The 23,847-nt window shown below is 42.0% G+C and overlaps 2 protein-coding genes across 7 annotated transcripts in view; one reads left to right on the forward strand and one right to left on the reverse strand.

Moving 5' to 3' along the window:
• otofa (otoferlin a) overlaps positions 1–19,503 on the forward strand; it is a 64,596-nt gene extending 45,093 nt beyond the window's left edge. Inside the window, exons 19-47 of one of the 6 annotated variants that reach the window (XM_041064232.1) lie at positions 403–503; positions 947–1,037; positions 1,823–1,939; positions 2,112–2,264; positions 2,760–2,952; positions 3,367–3,491; positions 3,598–3,732; positions 4,326–4,487; positions 5,156–5,275; positions 5,370–5,531; positions 5,706–5,868; positions 6,452–6,618; positions 6,806–6,835; positions 6,950–7,087; positions 7,196–7,271; positions 8,248–8,393; positions 8,475–8,609; positions 8,696–8,833; positions 8,963–9,090; positions 9,329–9,499; positions 9,675–9,835; positions 10,003–10,145; positions 10,229–10,317; positions 10,593–10,691; positions 10,908–11,006; positions 12,712–12,953; positions 13,089–13,267; positions 13,806–13,906; positions 15,175–16,980. In XM_041064232.1, the coding sequence (XP_040920166.1) occupies positions 403–503; positions 947–1,037; positions 1,823–1,939; positions 2,112–2,264; positions 2,760–2,952; positions 3,367–3,491; positions 3,598–3,732; positions 4,326–4,487; positions 5,156–5,275; positions 5,370–5,531; positions 5,706–5,868; positions 6,452–6,618; positions 6,806–6,835; positions 6,950–7,087; positions 7,196–7,271; positions 8,248–8,393; positions 8,475–8,609; positions 8,696–8,833; positions 8,963–9,090; positions 9,329–9,499; positions 9,675–9,835; positions 10,003–10,145; positions 10,229–10,317; positions 10,593–10,691; positions 10,908–11,006; positions 12,712–12,953; positions 13,089–13,267; positions 13,806–13,906; positions 15,175–15,355 (3,945 nt within the window). In that variant the 3' untranslated portion in view covers positions 15,356–16,980. Of the gene's footprint in view, positions 1–402; positions 504–946; positions 1,038–1,822; positions 1,940–2,111; positions 2,265–2,759; positions 2,953–3,366; positions 3,492–3,597; positions 3,733–4,325; positions 4,488–5,155; positions 5,276–5,369; positions 5,532–5,705; positions 5,869–6,451; positions 6,619–6,805; positions 6,836–6,949; positions 7,088–7,195; positions 7,272–8,247; positions 8,394–8,474; positions 8,610–8,695; positions 8,834–8,962; positions 9,091–9,328; positions 9,500–9,674; positions 9,836–10,002; positions 10,146–10,228; positions 10,318–10,592; positions 10,692–10,907; positions 11,007–12,711; positions 12,954–13,088; positions 13,268–13,805; positions 13,907–14,394; positions 14,576–15,174; positions 16,981–17,265 lie in introns of those variants that run through there. The other 5 variants (XM_041064234.1, XM_041064233.1, XM_041064236.1 and 2 more) reach the window with 5 other exon arrangements.
• On the reverse strand, positions 17,864–23,537 carry drc1 (dynein regulatory complex subunit 1 homolog (Chlamydomonas)). The gene is made up of 13 exons (XM_041064977.1): positions 23,490–23,537; positions 21,487–21,611; positions 21,207–21,390; positions 20,974–21,111; positions 20,589–20,675; positions 20,342–20,464; positions 19,993–20,120; positions 19,727–19,855; positions 19,173–19,587; positions 18,535–18,624; positions 18,273–18,356; positions 17,985–18,130; positions 17,864–17,876 (listed from the first exon to the last, which is right to left on the reverse strand). Exons 1-13 carry the CDS (start codon positions 23,535–23,537, stop codon positions 17,864–17,866), a joined length of 1,710 nt encoding a protein of 569 aa, XP_040920911.1.
• Positions 23,538–23,847: the final 310 nt, after the last annotated feature.

Genomic DNA, 23,847 nt, shown 5'->3' on the forward strand with positions numbered 1-23,847 from the left:
CATCTCTCTCCTCAGTGTGCACATTTCAGGTGGCTGGATGGGTTGTGAATCTCATGTGCTGTAATATCAATAAAAAGAATGACATTTCCATGTTGTAGCTGGTGGAGGTGAAACCATTAACTACTTTATTTAGCGTTGGGTGGTTTAATCTATAACAGTGCACCATATTCTATAGACTGATTATGTTTCTGTCTCTGAAATACAGTTGAGTAGAAGTATAAAGAAGTATAAAATTGAAATACTCAAGTGAATCCCACATACCTTAACATTATGTTAACAGTATAATACTTGAGTAAATTTACTTAGTTACATTCCACCACTGGGATGTGCAGATAACAGGTATTTGGCATTTGTACTAACAACTTGTTTTGCGCTAAGTTGGAGTATTTTTTTTCTCTGCAGGAGGAGGGTTTGAATGATGTTCAGGAGGTCATTAAGACAGAGAAGGCCTTTCCAGAGCGCAGGCTCAGGGGAGTGCTGGAGGAGCTCAGCGTTGGCTGCAGGCAAGCTGCATAATATTTGTCACGGTCTTGTATCAGAACTGGCGTTGGTACTCAGTGGTCAGTAATGAAACAGAGAATTTCTCCTCGTGGTGAGAGTTGTAAAACAGCAATCTGTAACGAATGTTTGGGAAACTAAAAACTGTTAGCTGCCCACTGCAATCTTCATCGACCCCCTAGAAGCTACTGAAGACAGCAGCTCTCTGCACTGAGGCATCTCTAAAACACAGTCTCCATCGTTTTTTTTTCCCTCTCTCTTTATGTGTGTGTAGTGTTTTTGTGAAACTCTTAGAGTTGCTCACCGCTTGTGTGTACAATGGCAGTCTCAATGTTACTTTTTAGATTGCAGAAGAATAAAATAAAACAGAATGCAGAATTTATTTATACATAAAATCAAATCATGTTTGTGTGTCATGCTCTGTTTTTTTTTTTCTGGTCATTTCCAGTCGGTTTGTGACTCTCGCTAACAAGGATGTGAACCAGGCAGGCAGAACCAAATTGGATCGAGAACGGCTCAAGTCCTGCATGAGAGAGATGGTATGATTTATTTTTCTCAAATAGGGAAGAAAGGAATTGCTGTGAGCAATAGAGAAGAAGATGAAGCTGTGATTAATGGCACTGATTCTGCTACTGTTCAGACACTAATCTCAGCGCCTTAGTGAGTAAATAGAATGGAGCTCCTGTGAAGGCCACCCAAGGAAATTAATTTCTGAAATATTTTTTCACTCCCTTGAATAATTCTTTGCAATACATTTGCGATGCTGTCTCATTCTCAGAACTCAGATTCCCTCTGATTCATGTTTGTATTCAGTTTTAATTTGCTTCAAAGTAAAATGCAACAGGAAATGTTCTGTAAGAAAACAACAGCACTGTGAGCAGTGATTTAGCGGTGGCTGAAAAAGAGAAGGTTATGTTATGAATAATATCAGGTGTTTGCACAAGTATATGCCACGTTGATGCTTGAGAAGTAAGTTTACACACTGAAGAGGTAAAGAAAGACTATACTGCATACATGCCTGTAGCTGCACTGCACCACTGTGTATCAGGGAATGTGCAAGCTATAGCATAAGATGTATGGTAGAACCGAACTGGTAAGAAAAATCATAGATTAGGATTAGGAGTTAATAATTACTGTGTAGTTTTAAAAACGTTGCTTTGCACCAAATCATTTTTCATATTTTGAAGAAAATCCACTCACAGTTGGTTAGATTGAACACATGCATGTGTACACAGTATGTACAGTGTGTGAGTGTGTGTGTGTGTAAGGTAAAGTGCCCCTCTGTAAGTAAGCTTCATCACCACTGATCTCTCTCCTCCTGCAGGACAGCATGGGCCAGCAGGCTAAGCAGATTCGGACTCAGGTGAAGAAGAACACAGTCAGAGAAAAACTCAAGCTGGCGCAGAACTTCCTGCAGAAGCTTCGTTTCCTTGCTGACGAGGTGCAGATTTAATTCTGTGTGACTGTCCTCAAAACTCTACTTCTCGACACTGGACATAAACTGTGCACTCTATTATACCAGTGCAGAATCAACATATTACAGTATGACAGTTTATAATTGGGGAACGACACTGGGGTTAATGAGAGTGCTTCTGCCTATTTATCTTGTCCAGCCTCAGCACAGCATCCCAGATGTTTTCATCTGGATGATGAGCAACAACAAGCGCATCGCTTATTCCCGGATTCCCTCAAAAGACATCCTGTACTCCATAGTGGATGAGGAAACCGGTAAAGACTGTGGTAAAGTCAAAACTGTCTTTCTCAAGGTATGACCAACACTTCCTGCTCCTCTCTCACTCCTTTTGTAGCATCTCACATTAAAAGAGACTTTGCTAACTTTGAAACGCCAGAAAAAGACCACTCATTATTCACATTACGAGTTAAAACTGAAACCATGTAGGGTAAAGTTAGACTTATTTGCTGAGTTCACTGTGAGATGATCAGTACTGGTGAATAGTCATGAAACAAGGTCAGTATTGATTAGTATTACAGTGAATAGGCTTGTAAATCTGTGACAGCTGCCTAGAGAGAAGGTTGAAAATCAATGGTAATATTAATATTTATGGATTGGCCCTTCTTCTAACATTGTCTCTAATGCTTAGTGATTGACTTGTGGTGGTAATACCAAAGAGAGGATGTAATTCTGTGCAAGAAAGAGGGAGTGAGAATCCAGAATAAGTATTTTTGTCAACAGTGGATTGATTTTTATTGTAAGAATGCTCTTCACAGTCATTCAGTCCATTTCTGTTCTGTGTTCACAGCTGCCTGGTAAGAAGGGGTTCGGTCCTGCAGGCTGGACCGTTCAGGCTAAGCTGGAGTTGTATCTGTGGCTGGGCCTCAACAAGCAAAGAAAGGACTTCCTCAGTGGTCTGCCTAATGGTTTTGAAGAGATTAAAGCTGCTAAAATGGGCCCCGGTCTTCACTCTGGCCCCCCTGTCAGCCTCGTCTACAACAGTAAGTCCTGTAAACACCAGGAGTGACTGAATGAGACACACTACTTGACAGCTGAAACTTCTTCTTCTCCTGCTAACTGTTGCTGAAACGTTAATATTTACTGATGCTAATCTTGCAGTGGATGAATCATTTAAATTTCCTGTTGTACAAACTTTTGCAGTTACTTTTACTTTTCCTTCACTATAACGTTTTGCATTATTTTTCCTCGATTCGCCTTCAAGCTTTGCATTAGGTTTTCTCTTTCCCATTAAACTCTAATATGAATTACAGGCAAAACACAAACAGACTCACTCAGAAGCAGAGGTTTCACTTCTATTGATCACTTTTACTTTGTGGTTTATTTTTCTAACTTCAGCGTAAGATTAGAAGTTCAGAGAGGGGATTGATGTGTGTGTGTGTGTATGTGTTCAACAGTGAAGCAGGTTTTTCAGCTGAGAGCACACATGTACCAGGCCCGCAGTCTGTTTGCTGCTGACAGCAGTGGCCTTTCAGATCCCTTCGCTCGGGTCTTCTTCTCCACACACAGCCAGGTTACTGAGGTAAGAACATGAATGTGTGTGTATGACAAACCGTGAGAGTGAACAGCAGCTGAGCGAGTGTTTGTATCGATTATGTGCGAACTGAGTTGATTTGTGTGTTCTTCAGGTCCTGAGCGAGACTCTGTGCCCTACGTGGGACCAGCTGCTGGTGTTTGACGATGTGGAGCTGTTCGGGGAGGCCAGTGAGCTGAGAGACGACCCACCAATCATTGTAGTTGAAATCTATGACCAGGACACTGTGGTAGGATCCTCATCACCATGAATGGATGGATGCATTATAGCGAAAGGAGATAGTTTACGCTAATAAAACTGAAAGTGCTTTGCTTTTCCATCCCTCATGTTCTGACTGTCTGTCCACCCTTGTCTCACTCCCTGTCCCTTACATTAACTCTGACCTTGTCCTGCTTGATCAATAGAGTGTGAAACTATTAGCATTTCATAGCCTATGTCAATTTGAAGTTGTAGTCACTACTGGTGGCTGTTGTAACATAAATTGTTTGGTTCATGTTGCTGCTGATAAGCTCTGGAAAAGATCTGCCTTCATATACTAATAGGAACAGAAGGTTTATTACAAAATGCTTACAGACATCTTTTTTGTAGTATCACACTCATTTCCATTCAACATGCTTCTTAGTTTGTTAGTGAAACTGGATTTTTCTGTTTCATAATCTTTTACCTTTGTAAAATGCACATTTTTGTAACGTTCAACCACTTTGACCAGCACTGACACCCAGTGGCCGTCATGGAAACTGCACCTCCCACACTCCTGTCTAACTCCCTTCCCTTGTTCCCCTTGACTGTCTCAACTGCCTGCTGTCACAATGTGGTGTTCAGGGCAAGGCAGAGTTCATAGGCAGGACGTTTGCGAAGCCCACCATCAAGATGTGTGATGAGCACTACGGCCCCCCGAGGTTCCCACCACAGCTGGAGTACTACCAGATTTACAGAGGGAACTGCACTGCTGGGGAACTGCTGGCTGCCTTTGAACTTCTGCAGGTACAGAATGCGAGAACTTTTTTCTCTCTGTCTTGCATTCTGTATTTTTCTCTCCATTTATAACTACTTTCTTGTGCCTGTTTGTGCTACCTGTTGTCCCATTTCTTATATCAAAACGTCTGCATCATCATAAACTTTTATGCTCACTAAACATTTCCACTTGCCCTTTTACATTACCATTCTCTTCGTTTCCTTTTCCACCATCCTTCTCGTACCCCTCCACCCACTAACATATTAATTTTTTCTCTTTTCGCCTTTAAAATATTCATTTCCCCTGTATTTTTTCCTTCCTTTGCCTCCTCCTGCTGCCCACAGATTCCTTTTGATGCAGAGGAGATTAGGCGAGCTCTGATCGCTGTCCATAACTTTGCTGTTCCTCAAATAAAGGTGCTCTTTTCATTCTCTTTTCATCCCACTACGTCTTACTCTTTGGCTGCTCTGTCGTCAGTGTTTGTACTGCAGTAACTGTCTTTATTCTCTTCAGCCTTGACATTAACCTTTACTTTTTCTGCACTTCTTTAAAGTTGTCACATTAAACAAAGAAAGAATTTTACAAATACTAGGACTGTGGGAAAGAAATGGTGCACATACTGCATCATAATACGGAAATCTCAGAGTTGAAGCCTTGTTCCTCTGAGGTTTACTTCCTTTCACTTTTTCCTAAATAGATTGGTCAAGGAGGCAGGGCTGACCTTCCTCCCCTTGAAGGGCCAACAGACTCTGAGCGTGGGCCCATTCTTCCTGTGCCGTTGGGCATACGGCCCGTCCTGAGCCGCTACCGCATTGAGGTGAGATTTAAACCACCTTCTCTGTGTTGTCATCTCTAAAAATCCTCTTTCCTCACTTCTGAACTGCTGGACTGCATTTTTCTCTCTGATTCAGGTTTTGTTCTGGGGTTTAAGGGACCTGAAGAGGATCAACCTGGCTCAGGTGGATAGGCCACGTGTGGATATAGAGTGTGCAGGTAGAGGTGTTCAATCTGCCCTCATCCAGAACTACAAGAAAAACCCCAACTTCAGTACCCTGGTCAAATGGTTTGAGGTGGTGAGTACAAGTGCCCGTTTGATATTTAGACCACTACAAAGTTACATCCTAGATTTTACATCCACTTCCATGTCATAGACATGAAACTTGAAATTGGTCTAGTTGTCTTTGCTTTACTTAAATCTTCATGAAGACTTTTAGACATTTTAGCCTACTTTCTGTCTTCGTCCTCAGGACCTTCCAGAAAATGAGCTCCTGCACCCCCCTCTCAACATCCGGGTGGTGGACTGTAGAGCGTTTGGCCGCTACATCCTTGTGGGGTCCCACGCTGTCACCACCCTGAGACGTTTCATCTACAGCGCCCCAGACAAGACCTCCAACAACTGGGCCACTGCAGGTGCTGACACTCAACTGAAAGGATATATTCAATAGTTAGCAAAGAGCCTAATAACTGTGGTATTGAGTGAGTGTGTGTGTTTGAAGTAGAGTAGTATTTACTTTAAGTATAAGCGCGTACAAAAGGTGAATGAATGAAAAGCAGATTCTTTTGACATATGCAGAATGCACACATTTGTTTATATTTCTTTGTAGACTCTGAGTTTTCTCTCAGTCTAAATATGACCTGTAGGCCCTTACCAAACATCGGTGAATCAGTGTTTGCAAATCCTTTTTAGACTTTGTTTTAACCTTTTCAAAATGCCAGCTAGACGGGGCTCCAGAAAGGCTTAGACAATCTGAGGGTACTGTACGTCAAGGAAGGTTAAAACAAACTTTAAGAATTACATTTAATCTTTTCTGATCCAGCTCTCTGGTCACTAAAGAATGGATTTTCATTCTTTATTAACTTTCCTGATTTCTCTTCTTGCTTCTCCTTTTTTCCTGCCTCTCCATCTTCTTATCTTTTCCTCTCTTGCATGTCCTCGGCTGTCCTGTCCTCTCCCTCCGCCTGCTGCTGTCTTTGTCCTCCGGCCTCGCTCCAGCTAAGCTAATGAATGGCTACATGGTCCTTACCAATGGTGGCTCCCAGCCTCGCTCCTCACCCAGCCTTTCCTCCCGCACCTTCTCTCGCCCCGCAGGTGACATCATCGTCAACATGGACGCAGAGCCTCCGGTCCGAAAGATGGACACAGTTGTAAAGTTAGACACTGTAAGCTTGTATTTGTATTTGCATTTCTATAGTATACTGTCTTTATATGTGTAAATGGTGAGAGTAGTAGCACTGCTTTATGTCCAGTCCTTTTTTACCTGCCTCTTTACATGTGCCGCTCCTACCTGCACCATCCATTGTGTGTATTAACCCTTGTGTTGTTTCATGTAACGCCCCCCTGTTGTAGATGTCTGATGCTGTTGTAAAAGTTGACATGGTGAGTAAACGTTCCTATAGAATGAAAATATGTACTGAAGTTCACTGGTGGCTTATTATGAATAAGAACCAAAGCTACCGAGAATCACCACAGTGTCTGAACGCTTTTTAACAGACTGAGGAGGAGAGCGACAAAGAAAAAAAGAAGAAGAAGAAGAAGAAGAAGGGAGGAGTCGAGGAAGAAGATGAGACGGACGAGAGTGTGCTGGACTGGTGGTCCAAATATTTTGCTTCAATAGAGACACTAAAGGAGGTTTGTCTATTCTGGTCTAAACTGTACATCTTTTTGTTAGACTCACAGGATTGCCCTGACTCATGAAATCCTATCAGACTGCCAAATCTTTCTTGCTTGGTTTTCCAGACCCTCAAAGCCCAAGAGGCGGCTCAGGCAGAGGCGGAGGAGAGAGAGGATCTAGAGATAGCAGCCGAGACGGCAGGTATCGAACTCCACCAAATCAGGCAGGCTGCCCACCAGCATGTCTCAATGTCTGCTGCTTCGATTTCTTTTAAAGGGATATGTCGCCAATATTGGATTTTAAGATGTGATTCTCCAAGTGGGCAGATTTTCCTGACTCTGTCTGTCTGTTTTTTAGGATTGTTTAAAAGATGATTCATGGTTGTTATGCATTTTGAGTTGATTTGAGTCTATTATAGAGGGAGCAGTGCATAAACAAATAATGATTTCGGATGCAGCTTTTGTCTGTGTGAGATGTGAGGTCTTGCACAGAGCATGCAGAGGCTGTGTATGTGCTTCCTGCTCTTTGTTTCTTTCATCCATCTTTTATCCATGCTTTGAACAGACAAGAACATTATCATATTCATGGCCATTTCCCACATTAGCATCACCTCCCAGCTCTGCAGTACATGAAAGTTGGCTAATACTGGATCACTGTTAATTAATCTACATCTCCACTAACACACATACATACACTTGAACTACTTAAGAGCATAAATTATTTATTGTCTGACTGCAATTCATGCACTATAGAACCTTTTAAGGTGTTACTTGTAGTATAAGAATATAGATTTTTGTCAAATTGACGTGTTTGTGATGTTGTAAGATTTAAATTACATTTCCTATGGACCTCAGTGGAGATGAAGTCCTCTTAGTGACAATCTTTTTCAAGAGCAATAATCATTAATTGATAACATGCAATATCACATTTTTAATATAACATTTGTACTAACTGTCATTCAATATTTCCTTGTTTTCCTCCTTAAAGAGTGACTTAACCAGGCTGCAAAGATTTAAAGCATGATTCCAGGGAAACTTACTACCCTGATAAACAAACCTGTCAGCTTTCATGTTGCGTAACATTGTGTAGTGATGTGTACAACCCTGCCACCCGTCTTCATGACTCCAACCCTTATTTGTCCACCTCCACTTCCACCTCCACTCACCCATCCGATCAGATATCAAACCCGATGACCTTCTTCTGAAAGGCTCCAAGACAAAAGAAAAGAGCAAAGAGAAGAAGAGCTCCAAGGACAAGAAGAAGAGTCAGGCTGCAGACGGGATCGAGAAACGGCCGGTTAAAGCAAAAGTGGACGAGCTGGTGGTGAGTGTCATTCGTACTTTGACAGACAATTAAGCAGCGTGCGCACATACTCACACTTTATGTGTTTGATGTCCTGCGCAGGTGTACAACAAGGAGCTGGAGAGTGAGTATGGCGACTTTGAAGACTGGCTTCACACTTTCAACCTGTACAGAGGAAAAGCTGGGGACGACGACGAACATGCTCTGGATGACGACAGGATTGTTGGCAGATTCAAGGTGGGAAAACAGAGAGTAAAAACAAGTACATATCCAACCCGCAGGAGCTGAGAGAAAATAAGTTATATTATTTTCCTCTGATCCAGGGATCCCTGTGTATGTACAAGCTACCCCTGTCAGAGGAGATCACCAGAGAGGCCGGATTTGATCCTAATATGGGCATGTTCCAGAGCATTCCACATAATGATCCAATCAACGTCCTTGTCCGTGTCTATGTGGTCAGGGTGAGTGACCTCCTTGCCATTGGAATATATAAGACAGATAACAGAAATTGAAACTCATTATAATATAGAGAATCAAAAATCCTCTGTGTTCTGTTGCTCTGTTCTGCTTTATTCTTTTTTCTGCCTCAGGCTACAGATCTCCATCCTGCTGATATCAATGGAAAGGCTGATCCATATGTTGTCATCAAGCTGGGCAAGTCAGAGGTCAAAGACAAAGAGAACTACATCTCCAAACAGCTCAATCCTGTATTTGGCAAGTGAGTTGAGAGAACAGCCTTTCTCCAAATTTTCTCCCATTTTGTTGTCTTGCAGGGGAAACTTTTTTTCAAGTTAACCCAACCTAACATGGTCCATTTTTCAACCAGAAAGTATTGTTGGGATTGTTTGTGCTGCAGTAATTTGAAACTAGAATCTGGTTCCATTGTCGTAGCCTCTTTTTAATTCAACACTCCTTCTGTTGATCCACATCTTGTTCCACTATTCCTCTATGTTCAGGTCGTTTGACATTGAGGCCACGTTCCCCATGGAGTCCATGCTAACTGTGTCTGTGTACGACTGGGACTTGGTTGGCACTGACGACCTGATCGGAGAGACAAAAATTGATCTGGAGAATCGTTTCTACAGCAAATACAGAGCCACCTGTGGCATTTCATCCAACTACTCTGTGTGAGCATCAGTGTGTCTTTGTCTTTTTTTAGATCTTAAGTTACAACACAGCAAATGCAAAGATATAAAAATACAAACACATTTTTACACATCTGCATATTAGTATTACGATTAGGACTTTTAGGGTTTTTGACCTCAGAATCTCAGTAACATATTTGTTTTCTATTGATGTTAGTCATGGATACAATGTTTGGCGGGACCCTATGAAGCCCAGCCAGGTCCTGGCTAAGCTCTGTAAGGACGGCAAGATCGATGGACCTCATTATGGGCCTGGAGGCAAAGTCAAGGTGGCGAATCGAATCTTCACGGGACCAACAGAGATAGAAGATGAGAATGGTATGGCTGCATTTTTCTCCAAAGATTGTAATCATTTAAAGGTTCTACATATCAGACTTTAAGTGTTGTTATATCACCGGTACTACTATTTTATTCTGATTCAAGAATTTAGATGTTTTGCTTTCAATTTCTCTGCTTCTGTTCCTCCATTCATATCGATCTCCCAGGCTTGAAGAAGCAGACTGAGGAGCACTTGGCTCTGACAGTGCTGAACCACTGGGAGGAAATCCCAAGAGTGGGCTGCAAACTGGTCCCTGAGCATGTGGAGACCAGACCCCTGCTGAACCCCGACAAGCCTGGCATTGAACAGGTAGGAGAGCGCCACGCTTGTCTCGAGTCATAAAACAAATGAAAGCAATTAAACTGTGTGTCCTTTTCTCTTTGTGTCCAAAGGGCCGTATTGAGATGTGGGTGGATATGTTTCCTATGGACATGCCTGCTCCTGGACCTGCGATTGACATATCGCCACGGAAACCAAAGAGGTACACCCTGGCTGGAGCAAATGAAAAGGATAAAAATTTGAGTGATGTTTTCTGATAATGAGAAAAGGATAAATCCAGTGCATTTTAAATGGAAAATGTGCTAATTGCAATGCAAAGTGTCTAAATTTCTGTAGTTTTTTTTTTTCAACTGAATGTGTAGTTTTATCCCCAGGTTAAATTATGGTGAGTGTGTCTGACTAGCTAGCCCTCTATTTACTGTCAAATATAAGTCCAACTGTGTGTGTGTATGTGTTCCTTCCTCCCCCCCTTACCAGATATGAGCTCAGGGTGATTATTTGGAATACAGACGAAGTAATACTGGAGGACGATGATTACTTCACTGGGGAAAAGTCCAGTGACATATTTGTCAGGGGGTAGGTACAGCGGGACGCGGCCACCAAGCCTCGTCCCGTGGGTGTGAGCTGTGTGTGGATTTTTTTTGCAGTTAACCATTATTTTTTTGTTTTGTTTCCATTTTTTCCTGTGTGCGTGTTTGTGTTGTTTGTCTCGTCTGTCTTTGTGTTTGTGGTGTGTCTCCTGTCTGTCGTCCTCTCTCTCTCTTCTCTGGTCAATGCTCTGTTGGTGTCTAGCTTTGAGCTTCGTGTTGTTATTTGGAACACTGATGACGTAATTCTAGAGGACGATGCTTTCATGACAGGAGAGAAGATGTCTGACATCTATGTCAGGGGGTAAACACACGATCCCATCGCATGGCTCGTACAACCAGCTCCCTTCTTCCCTCCTCCTGAAGCCCTTCACTCACTCACTCCTTTGTCATCTTTCCCACTTCCTGTGTTATCACTTCATCCGGCACGCAACCTCGCTTGTCTCAAACCCTCCAATCAGCACGCTCTGAACTATTGCCAAATGGAAAATTTGTACAGTAAGGACCAAACCACATAAACCTCAAGAAATCTGACAGACAAGTCCAATCTAATCATTTGATGAATTTAAGTCCAGCATTCACTCTACTTTTAGCTCTGCTTCTGCTCTTTCCCAGCACTTGAGGGAGACATCTGCTTTAGTTGCTCCACTGTGTTCAGCAGCTAGTTGCTCATTCTACCTGTTTGCTGTTTGGTGTTGGACAGGTAGCATGCATGAGATCAGGCACGCTTTCTTGCGTGAAATAAAATAATCCTTGTGGTTTGGTCCTGTACTGCCGTTGCTACTGGACACTACTTTAAATAAAGACCTTTACATAGATATTTTTGATTATTAAAAAAAAAAAAACTGCATGAAGTTATACCATAAATGCAAATAATATGCATGTCTGTATGATGGAGCGCCAGTGTTTTTCACAACATTGTCTTTTTGTCAGCCTGGATGTTTGATTATTATTTTAAGCTATTGATGTTGGTGTTTTGTGGAGCCTCTTCATTCCTGCATCTCTTAACCAAACTCACTTTTCCTTCAGCTGACGTGGTGTCACCTGTGGATGTGTCACCTCAGGACTTTACTGTAACAAACAGGGTGCCATCCTCAAACAACCCTCAACACCCGGGGGCGGTGACAAAGCATTTTTAGAAATCAAGATCACTTTTGCTCACTGCTGTAGATCGTAAATCCAAATGTCCCCAGTGTGATCGTAAAGGTAGAACAGCTGGGGTTGTTTCAGATGGATCCAGTGTTGTGATACAGTGGTGATGATTCAGTTCTCGACTCACAGGAGATCAGGCATGTTTTAGTGACACCGTGTTCCTTGTAGCCGAGCTAAAACTTTCCAGCTTCCCCCTCTGCAGCCTAAAGTATGCGAGTGTATCTCAGTTACCAAATCGTAGCACATTCCTCAACATTTTTTCAAGATTTCAGGCTGGCAATAATATGTCAGTTTACTTTTTCATGTTTTCAGTGTTGCATTTTGAGAACTGAGAGCGCAGTTTCCCTTTTTCTCCTGACTAATGAAGCCAGCCTCACTCAACTGTTAATGAAAGAGCTGCAGTCGGCACAGGCTCTCCTCACAGGCTTTGATCTTCAGCTATCTGCATCCAGACACTTAAGATGGTTTTTTATTTTATTTATTTATTTATTTTTGGATACATTTCACTAAGAGCATTTCTGCAAGCTTTGTGTATGCATGGTTTTGAAAACAGTGTGATGCTCCAACATCAAATCAGTATATTAATCTGATTTGCTATCGGAGAGTAACATGATGTGTTTTGATTTTGACCAATTAGCATCATCTCTCTTGTTAGTAGACTGGTATATTTCCTATTCTCCTTGTTAAATTAACCAAATTAATACATGGCAACTGACAGACAATTGCAATTTCTTATGTATTAGACATTGCAAGTGCATGACTAAACAACTAAATCTATTAACTCATCTGACTAAACCATGATCCTAAAGGTAAACTCTGACCTCTGTGAGACTTATCTGCCTGTGACCTTCCCACAGGTGGCTGAAAGGGCAGCAGGAGGACAAGCAGGACACAGATGTGCACTATCACTCCCTGACTGGTGAGGGCAACTTTAACTGGCGCTTCGTCTTCCCCTTCGATTACCTCATGGCTGAGGAGAAGATCGTCATCTCGAAGAAAGAGTCCATGTTCTCCTGGGATGAGACCGAATACAAGATCCCTCCTCGCCTCACGATGCAGGTCTGGGACGCCGACCATTTCTCTGCTGATGACTTCCTGGGTGAGGACCGATGGGAGCGATTGCTGGTTGTTTTTGCACCTTGTCTCTCTTTTGTTTTCAGCAGAACTTTCCATCTGTTGTACCACAAAAAAAATACTGAGAGTATCACCACCCTTTAACTGTAACTACTCCCAGGTGCGATTGAGCTGGATCTGAACCGGTTCCCCCGTGGCGCCAAGACGGCCAAGCAGTGCTCCCTCGACATGATCCGAAATGAGCAGGAGCTTCCCACCATTTCCATCTTCAAACAAAAGAGAGTGAAAGGCTGGTGGCCGTTTGTTGCCCGTGATGAGAACGATGAGATGGAGCTCACGGTAAGACAGTCATGAAGTACTGAGCAGAACAGCACAAGCAAAATCACAAGTGTAGTTTAGCACCACATGTGAAATCATCATCTCAAATTTACCCTTATCAATCTTCACAAAACACCAGTTAAAGAACCATTTAAGGGAGTAAAAGATGAGGTAAAATCAGCAGTACAGAGGAGAAGCTTAGTTAAGAAGGAACCAAAGCAATAGCATGCAACCACAAAATACATGGGAGTTAAAACACTTCATTATGAAGTAAATTCAAAGCAAATATTTCTGTCTACACGAGACTTCTGTTCTGTATTAAAACCCTTCAAATGAAAATATCTGCAAAGGAAAAATCACTTTTTGGTTCACTAAGGTCTTATCCTGTGGTAAAGGAGTCACAAGTAGATATTAGTTCAGTTTACTGGTCAAAAGTCAGAAAGGTTGGAAACCACTGTAGTAATCTATACAGATAGTATGATGTTAATTTCCCTTTTGCCAAGAAAAAAGGTCAGTTAAAAAAATAAAACTCCGGGGGATGTTATCACTGTCTTTGCAGGGTAAAGTTGAGGCAGAACTTCACCTGGTGACAGCAGAGGAAGCAGAGAAAAGTCCTGTGGGACTGGGACGAAACGAGCCGGATCCACTGGAGAAACCAAAGTAAGATAGTGAAATCTTCTATTCATCGAAAATAAATGTAGAATCAGTCTCTCACCAACACTCATACAGTTACACACACGTTACTTCCACAGTTAAAAACTGAGAATGGTTGTGTGGATCAGGTTAAGGCACAGACATGAGCGAGTTACCCTTAAATCTTCTGTTCAGGTAAATCATTCTTACAGAGCAAAAAGCAGTGTCTCAAATCCCTACCAGTCCCATTTGATATCATTTAATAGAGCTGGTCTTGTTTGACCGTGGCGCTGCTTTCTGCTCTGTCAGAAGGCCACTGTTACACTTTCACACTCGTTTCTCCTCCTACCATCTCTTCAACTGTCTCCCTCTGTCTCTCCCCTCCCCTCGTCCCTTCCCTCCTTTGTGTGTGTGACTCTTCTTCTCCTTACCCTTCTCCCTGTTTTTGCCTCCATCTGCATTCCTTCCCTCCTCTCCTCTCCTCTCTTCTCCTCTCCACCCTCCTTTGCGAAAAGTCGCCCGGACACCAGTCTAATGTGGTTTCTGAGCCCCCTGAAGTCCATTCGTTACTTCATCTGGCACAACTACCGCTGGCTGATCCTCAAGGCCCTGGGGCTGATACTACTGCTGCTCATGCTGGGCCTCTTCCTCTACTCAATCCCGGGCTACCTGGTCAAGAAGATGCTGGGGGCCTGACGCGCTGGTAGCCTCCGCCCCCTCCTCGCTGTCTCTGCTTCTCTATTTAACCCCACACTTCCTGGATTCTCCTGTCCTACCTGTAGCACCTTCTCTTTTGTTCCGCCAAACTCAATGTCTTTGTATTCTGGCCTTTTACTCCTGCTCTGTCTCTCCTCCACTGTCCCAGCAGTAGAACAGTCTCTTCTGTGTCTTGTCTTGCCAGTGTCTTTTGCACAAAGTGCCATTACACATCTGAAAAGTGACACAAAAATTGTTTGGAGCTGCCGTCAATCATCCATCCATCCATTTTTACACTTCCATTGTGCATTTTTTTAATGTAGAGCTTTTACTCTGTGATGTGGTCTTTTCATCCATGGAAACATTGTACTTATACAAATGTGGGTTGTGAGCATGCTGTATTAAAAATAATACTCACAAATACAACTTGGCTTACTAACCACTAATGCCAGCTTTCTCTCTCTCTCTCTCTCTCTCTCTCTCTTTTACTTCTCCCATGTTTCACCCCATCTCTCTCTCCACGTCCTCCATCCACCTGCATGCCTCCCTCACCAAATTCACCACTCTCTTCCCCTAAAACCTCCATCCCTCCTCTCTAGTCGCCCAGACACCACCTTCCTGTGGTTCCTGAGCCCACTGAAAGCCATCCGCTACCTGGTGTGCAACCGCTACAAGTGGCTGATCATCAAGATCGTGCTGGCCCTGCTGCTGCTCATCATGCTGGGCCTTTTCCTCTACAGCATGCCGGGCTACCTTGTCAAGAAACTGCTGGGGGCCTGAAAGGCTGCTGGGAGGACGGGGGTGGTGGGTGGCCAGTCGGATGGGTGGGGGAATAGGGGGAGACAACAGAAGAAGTATGAGGAGCGTCCCTCAGTCTCAGAAAAAGGCGCTTTCCGATTGCATTATTTCTCCTCTTTAATCCATTCTGATCCTCCTGTACAGCTCGCCACCTCCCACCTTAGCTCTGAGGGGAGAGGCAGACACCACCCAAAAAACCCACCCCCCACCCCTAAATCATGAGAAATACGGCTCATGACTCTTCTGTCTCCCATTACTGCTCCAGTGTCTACTGATTTATGTTAATAGGGAACAAATGAACAATATTTTGGTAGCACTTTGCTTTAACCCCATTGTATTTAGCATTTCTTAGCACTATATAAACATTTTAATAAATACTTTACTGTATAACACACTATAATGTAGTTGTAAACACATATAAGGACATGTTAGTGTCATGTACAGCATTAATCAGCAATTAAAACTTAAAAGACATATCTTACCTGCTTTACTATATTGTCAATCATTATCTGTTTATACACCAACTTCCACTTGTGTGTGCCCACAAACACTTAAATCTACTTACAACTACATTTATACTATGTTATAAACTATTTATTAAATTTTTATACACTGCTTACAAATGCTAAATATAGGTGGATAAAGCAAAGTGTCACCATTTTCTTTTTTAATTATTATAGCTCTTGCGGTCTTTGCACACTTCAAGAATAACAATGAAGAAACAAAAAAATAAAGATGTCTATTTTCCTAATGAAAATTCAGTGAGACACAGAACAAGATGACTTCAAAATTAAACAAAAAAAGGATGATTAAGCTTTCTACAGGGTTTGGTTGAACTGCAATGGTTAATCTCTTGCATCAAAGCAGCCATGCCAGATTTGGGTCAAACAGTATTTGCAAATAATTTGAATTTTTTTTTTCTTAAATTTTTTTATGATTAACTTGTGGACTGTACAATCACAGTTCAGCCTACTCTCTCAGAATGTCCTATGCTTTGTGTAATTGTGTAAATTCTCTTCATCTCACTGTCCTGTGTCACAACAATAAAATCCTCACAGGAGAATAAAACAAATTATCTGCAAATAACATTTGACTGATAAAAAACGTCCTCAAATGCAACAAAATACTTAGAGGTTATTACTGTTTTCTACTGAAATGTAGAACTATATGTCAGTATGCATGCATCATAGTGATAACTGACCACGGAAGTCATGTGTGTTGGCATGACTCGTCTTTCCAGCTCGACACAAAGCAAATCACCAACTCTACTGTCTAACATTACAGATAACGTAAGGGTGGAAACATGATTAAAGTGCACTTGAGTGGAGTGGTGAAATGGGTCAGGGTTGATTCTGAAAACTGACTCTGTGTCCATATCAGATGGCATTGTTTGCAGTGTCCGTTATCCTCTTTTCAAATTTAGCCTGTGCTTGACCTCAATTGTGTTGCAGTCTTTGTGATTCTGTGTTTCACCAGTTACAGAGTTATTGTTTGCACTAAACTTGCCTGTTTATACGATGACTTTGTGTATTTATATATCTGTTGTAATGTGTGTAATATTTATTTTTGTCTGTTTTGGCAATTTGAAATAAACTGAATTCCATGGACGACATGTTTGAGATACAGTTGCTAAAGTGTGTGCTTACAAGTTCAACTGTCAACTCAGTTTATCATCTACACTTGGACTGACATTTCAATTCTTTTCAGCTTTACTTAGTGGTTACACTTGCACTTACAGTTGATGCTCTAATTTCATTCAGTGCTTAGATTTAAGCTAAAACTTCAGCTTCTTCTAGTATTTATTTCGAAAGTCATTCTAGTTTTTCTTTAAAGTGCATATTCTTTGGTACTGCTTGGAATTGCTGTTTCACTATCTGAATCTCTCCGTGCAGTCGTCCCAGCTCCAACATGTCATGGCTGCTGAGCCCGGTGAGGACGATGTGTATCCTGGCCTGGAGGCACTACAAGCTGCACTGTGTGGTGCTGCTGGCTGCCGTGCTGGGTCTGCTCTTCCTGGCTCTGCTCTTCTTCTCTCTGCCCTCAGAGCTCAGCCATAAGCTCTTCAACGCTGCTGGGTAAAGTCACCACACTGCAGTCCTGACACACACATGGTCACTGTATGTTGGTTTGTATACACTGTGTGTAGCACAGGAATTCTTGTATGTCTTTGATCAACGGTAAAAATACTGTTACCACAACATGCATTGATAGAGGCTTTTATTCTTTAACGTGAGGATACTGTGAATCATTTTACAAATACTGCAGGTGGATGATTTTAATGGAGAAGCACATTTATTTCTGTTCTTTTACATTTTATGCTATAGATTCTAAGGCCTTTTTGTATACACTAAGGCATTTGCTTGAAAAATATATATATATGTTTTTTTGTTGATCACCCAATCGATAAATTGTAATCCTTTAAGCTTTAGAGTACGCCTTTATGATAAAAAAACACTTTATTACATTATTGTTGTGGAAAGTCTTCACCCTTCACAGAGAATATCTGAAAAACAGTATGACACAAACACACACATACGCTTGGGTTGAATGATTGTTGCAGCAGTCAAGGTCATAAACAAGTGGGTGAAATGAGGGTTGGTGTGTGTCTAACCTGGATCTCATGTGCTGCTTGAGGAAACTTTTTAGAGCAGGCAGGACATGGTCACGATTGATGAGGTCAGAGGTCAGACTGGATGTAGAGCTGCTTTCCACTGCCTCTGCCTGTTCATTGGATTCACCTGGCTCACCACAAACATCCTGCAGGCAGAAAAAACAAGATACAGAAATAGTAATCGTCCACTTACAATGACCTTTTTTGTCAAAGAGTCAAGCCCGGTGTCCAAATGGAAACCGCTCTGATGAGGCATCCACTGCACTCTTAGTCTCTCTCCCTCCTCACCTCAGTCTGCTCTCTCTGCTGTAGTTTGTACTTTAATAAGAAATGAGCCAGCTTGGGCACATCCTCCTTGCCAATGCCACAGGACTGCAAGAGAAAATAACACACCTGGTTGTTCAGGACCTGTCCAACAAACCACTGATGCATTACACCCGCTCTTAACTGTCAATCCAAGTGAAGCAGCTGTGAAACGCTACAGTGTCTGTGACGGCTGTGGTGTATCTGTGTGGGGAACGAGGAGAAAAAAAACTGGACATGAACTCACACAGAGGAGAGTGCCCAGCTTCACAACAGTCTGTTCATCCTTCTTCAGGGGAGCCAACAGTTTCAGGAGTTTAGCTTCCATCAGGAAGCCCTGAAATTGAAGGAGGGGACACTTTTGGTTGAAATGCTTGTCATGCTTGTGATTTCATGTCATTGCTTTTCATGTCATTGTAAGATTAGAAGATTGATACCACCCACGTTTGTATATTAAATATGAAACTACAGCCAGGAGATAGTTAGCTTAGCATAGATCTCTTTTTTTTTCTTAATTTTAATTACTTTATTGATCTCTCCTGGGGAAATTACTCTCTGCATTTTACTTTCTGCATTTTCATTCTCATTAATGACATAATAGGGAAATGTACTATCAACATGAGGTTACCTGGCAATCAGCGGAGATTCCAGAGTATTAAACAGAGAGATATCAGTAGTGCTTATCTTCACATTTAACTCTAAGGAAAGGTGGTGTATTTCCCAAAATGTTAAACTGTTCATTTAATATAATATATTCATACAGATAAACTCTCTCACATCACTAGTGTCCTGTGCCTGCGTTTGCTATAAATATGTTTGTGATTTTCTAAAATTGGATACTATTTTTCTGAACAAACCTCTGCTTCTTTTGCACTTCTTTCTCACCATGTCATCACACAGCAGCTCCATCACTTTCTTCAGTGTCTCCATCGACAGCTTCTCTTCCTCCACCTCTGTATCACTCTCACCCAGCACTGCTGTCCCTTCCTTGCACATTACCATGTCTGTGCTCTCACTGTCAACCTCCCGCCTAAGCCAGTCTGAGGCATCCATCGTCCCCTGTCCAGTTTGATTCAGCTGGGAGACGGCCTGGCAGGCGGGCCCATGGGCCTGTGTCTGAGGCTGGATGGGACAAGAGTGATCCATGAAAGCCATTAGTGGTGGCTCCCAGGCTAAGCCTAGGTGCTGCTTACAGATCAGCGAGTCAATTAATAAAGCCCTCTTAACTTGCTGCTTCACCTCTGCTTCATCTGCTTGCCACATCTCCTCACATTTCCAAACATCAGCAAGTGCAAAGTGCCTGCATGAAGTGAAGGAGGGGTTGATGTGTAAAGAAAAGAGGAGAGGAGAGGAGAGGAAAAAGATGCAGGTTTAAGAAGCAAGCAGTTGCTTGTACAGTATGTCAGTTACTTTAAACTGACAGGGTCAGTATGACTCACCTGATTTTCTTCTGTATATGCTCATCTTTCTGGATGTTGTGTTTGTAGTCAAATAAATCCTGGCTTGACTTAAGCTGTTTCAGCTGTTCGGTATACTTGGCCTTTAGGTTTTTGGTCTCTGCCTGCAGACTGAAAGACAAAGCTATCACTAGAAACAGAGTGAATTAAATGAAATTTGAGACACAGTATGTGTGTCACACACTGTGTGAAAGTTTTGTAAAATTTTTGTCAAATTGTGTCACAGTGTGTGTCAAAATCTTTACTACCGGCTGATCCTGTTCTTTAAATGCTCCACATTGAGGCTGAGTGCTTTTTCCTCATACTTCTCCTTGTTGAGTTTTAGCTTTGTGACCATGTTGGTGGCCTGCATCCGTTGATGCTCTCTCTCCAGAACCTGCAGAGCCAAGAATGGAAATTGGCATTTGGCAATGTTATTACCAGGAATATTACATATTACTGGTTTTTAAACGTGTTGTCTAGCATTTTCAGTATAAATTAATATCAAAGGAAGATGCTGGGTTCATCAGGAGAACATTTTTATCAACCTGCGCTCACAGCACAAAAGCTTCACTCACAGAATAAGCTGGTGGGGTGTATCTTGATATTTGTGCAAACCTGCAACTCTGCATTCTGTTCTATCTGGGTGACGCTGTCTCTGTCAATAGTCTCCAACATCAGCCTGTGAATTTCTGCTTCATGCTCCTCCACTTTCTTCATCGTCTGCGACTTCCTCTCTGTCTATAAATAGATGCGTAGTTAGGAAATGTAAGATATAAGATTTGAATTAAGATGTAAGAAGACTGTAGTGTGAGTCTGCGTGTGTGTGTGTGTGTGTTGTTTTTTTTATTTCAGATATCCTGACCTCTTTGTCCCAGATTTCCTTCATTTGTTGTTCCCATTCAGTCTTATCTCTTGCAAGTAAGACTTCACTTTCCTGCTGATAAACTCTCTACCAATGACACAAGTGCAACCATTAGTAAGAAGCAGTAAGACGCTGAAGTAGTCGTTGGGGGTATTTCAGTCTGGAACAAAATGATGGGCTGCTTATCTGACAGGCCGTAATGTAAAATCCTTAGGGTTGTAAGATTTTAATAGTGCTTATTGACCCTCATTGGTGAGCATATATTAGGTATTTCAACAACAAACTGTTTAACTTGAGAGACTGTATATTCTATATACTGTTCTGATGAAGCATTTCCCATTCATCTGATTCAAGTGAACACTTCTTGACCCAGATCTGGTCCTACCTCAATCTTGGCCATCTCCTCCCTGTAGGCTTTTGTCAGGGTTTTGGTCTGCTCCTCCATCCCCTCCATCATCAGGTCCAGCTCCTCTGCCTGCCTCCTCAAGTCCTTCACATAGCGATCATTTGCAACCTTCAGCTCCTGTTCAAACATATGGGAAGTTATCAAATTAATGAACAAAGCTATCAGAAGACAGTGGCATACAACATGACAGATTGACAGAAAGATAGAGTTACCTGTTGCAGGTCATTTATCAGTTTTTTCTTGTCTTCTAATAGAAGAGCACACAGCTGCTGCTGGCTGTTCAGAGCTTTGTGTAGTTCCTGAGGGATCACCTTCTCCTTAGCCATTGACCACCCTCTGGTGATCTCCTCATATTTTTCCTGGCTGGACTTTACATCATTTTCAAGCCGCTCCAATCTGTGCCAAGAAGGACAATCAAAAGTAAAAGTATGTATGTGTGAGAGGTGTTGATTTAGGACACTGAATGTGAAGTTTAAAAAAAGAATAAATTACCTAGTTCTGCGAGCTTCCTCCAGCTCCATCCTTCGCATTGACTCTCTGGCATCTGCGGCAGTTTGGATGTTGGTCACCAATGCTGTCAGATCTCTCTGCAGGTTGGTTATCCTCTGAGAAGTGATCTGCTAACATAGCAGAACTCTGTTTCAATTCAACCTGTGGCACTGCTGATTTTATGTAAGTCTGAGTACATGTCAAAAAATTGTAAAGGAAAATAACAGTTCACTATAATATATTCTGGTCGATTCTATACAGGTAACTATCTGACACATTACTGAACATTATCCATCACCCACTTTTAGAGGTCATGAAAAATATATGGTGAAAATATGGATCTTTATATTAATAAAAATATACAAAAAAGTTATTTAAATGACAAAGTAATGAATGAGATTATGGAGGAAACGGACAGGGAAGCGTTTAGAATTAAAACAAACCTTTTCACTTTCCTCCTCCTTCTGCTCCTCCTGAGGTAGGCTCTCACACGCCTCCTCATTGACCTCAGCTCTGGGGTCTTCGTGAGCCTCTTGTGTGGAGACCCTAAAGGTGCACACTGTTTAGTGGCTGTATTTTACACATAAATAATACCGGAACTGGAACTTCTACACACTGTTCACATGCACTTTAAATGACACATTCTGCCGCTTTGTACTTTCTAATTTTAATTTTGTTTTTTTGTTTTTTTGTTTACTGTGCCTTATTGTATGTATTTTATTTTTAATTTCTTGCATGCCTTTTTATCTTGAGTTTGTGGATACGCTGGATTCTGTGAATTTCCCCTAGGGGATGAATAAAGTATCTAGCTATCTATCTATTTAAAAGCTGCAATGTATTAATATTTATTTACCCAGTCGGCCAGTAACGTGAGATTATTATTACCATTACAGATGCAAAGTTCTTGCAGTCCATGCTGCATGAATAATATAACTATTAACTACTTCCTTCAGTTAGGCATTCCGTATTCAGCATTTAGATGCAATAACGTTTAGCTAGTTACCCGTTCTTAGCCTCCTGTTTTTCGGACAACTCAGAGGGTTTCGACGCCTCGTCTGGATTGTTCTTCACTTCTTCCATATTCAGATTATGCTGTGTAAAAAGAAAGCCAAATACTGTGCTGATGGAGATTGCCAAGAAGTAACTAAGCTGTACCGCTGCGGTTTAGTTTATGTGTTGCCATGGTGACAGGTCCACCAGAGTAACGGGTGCTGCCTTCAAGTGCCGTGACATCGCAGTTTCTTGGGCTTGTCATGCAGTGGCAGATGTACATTGAATTACTCCCTGGGCGAGACCGCCCTCCGAGCAGAGAGACCCAGAGGTGAATTGTCCGTCGCGCCCCCCTCCCCTTTCCCCTCGTCACACAGCTTCTGAGCACAGCAGGGGGTGCCAGTTTGCTCATTCCCCACACTGTAACATGATAGATAGTAGAGAACTTCACTAGTTTTGCCATCAACATAAAAATTCCAGGAACATGGGAACCTTTTGTGACAATAATCAATAAAAGGTTTTACAGTTTTTCTAATAATCTTAAAATGAAAACAAAAATTATACAATTCTGCAAGTTATAATGACAATTTAAAATCTGTTGCTGCAAAAAGCACAAGAGCATAAGCAATTGCAGATTGACTCCACCTATGAGGAATTATCTATTTGCCTGACCTTGACACAGATACAGTCCTGATCCGTGTATCTTTTTGAATTTTCCTTCAAACGCTGATATTTAAAAAATTTTAAAAAAGAGTGCTTATTTGATTTTCATTTTAAAATACAAAAAACAAAATTGAAATGCGAGGCATTCACCTTCGTCGCCTCCACCTTCTGAGGAGACTGAGCTCCTTTGGAGTGTGCAGGCCTCTTCTAAAGACTTTTTATGACTCTGTGGTAGCCTCCGCTGTACATTATGCCGTGGTCTGCTGGGGAGCGGGCAGCAGAGACAGAGACAGGAAGAGACTGAACAAGCTGGTCAGAAGGGCCAGCTCTGTCTTAGGCTTCCTGCTGGACACTGTGGAGGAGGTGGATGAGAGGAGGATGTTAGCCAAGCTGGCATCCATTATGGACAACACCTCTCACCCCCAGCACCAGACTCTGAAAGCGCTGAGCAGCTCCTTCAGCGGCAAACTTAGACATCCACAATGTAGGAAGGAGCGCTACTGCAAGTCCATCATTCCCTCTGCTGTCACACTGTAAGACTCAACTGTTTGGTTGTATACTGGTCTGGTCTAACATTTCATTTATCCATGTGGAACTGTGCAAATATATATATGTGTGTGTATGTGTGTGTGTGTGTGTAAAATATGTCAAAAGTCAAAATTTTTTTGGACCTCAAAATGTCATAAAAAACATCATAGTATAGTAAGGCGT

Source organism: Toxotes jaculatrix, chromosome 19 (genome assembly GCF_017976425.1).
Source record: "Toxotes jaculatrix isolate fToxJac2 chromosome 19, fToxJac2.pri, whole genome shotgun sequence".
Taxonomy (NCBI): Eukaryota; Metazoa; Chordata; class Actinopteri; family Toxotidae; genus Toxotes; species Toxotes jaculatrix.

Excerpts from the sequence above, each read along its gene's own strand:
- drc1 (XM_041064977.1), bottom strand. The coding sequence starts at position 23,537 with ATGGATGCCAGCTTGGCTAACATCCTCCTCTCATCCACCTCCTCCACA. Across the intron at positions 19,856-19,992 it reads TTAAAGAACAGGATCAGCCG|TCTGCAGGCAGAGACCAAAA; the intron begins GTAGTAAAGATT and ends TTTGTCTTTCAG. Across the intron at positions 19,588-19,726 it reads CATATACAGAAGAAAATCAG|GCACTTTGCACTTGCTGATG; the intron begins GTGAGTCATACT and ends CACTTCATGCAG.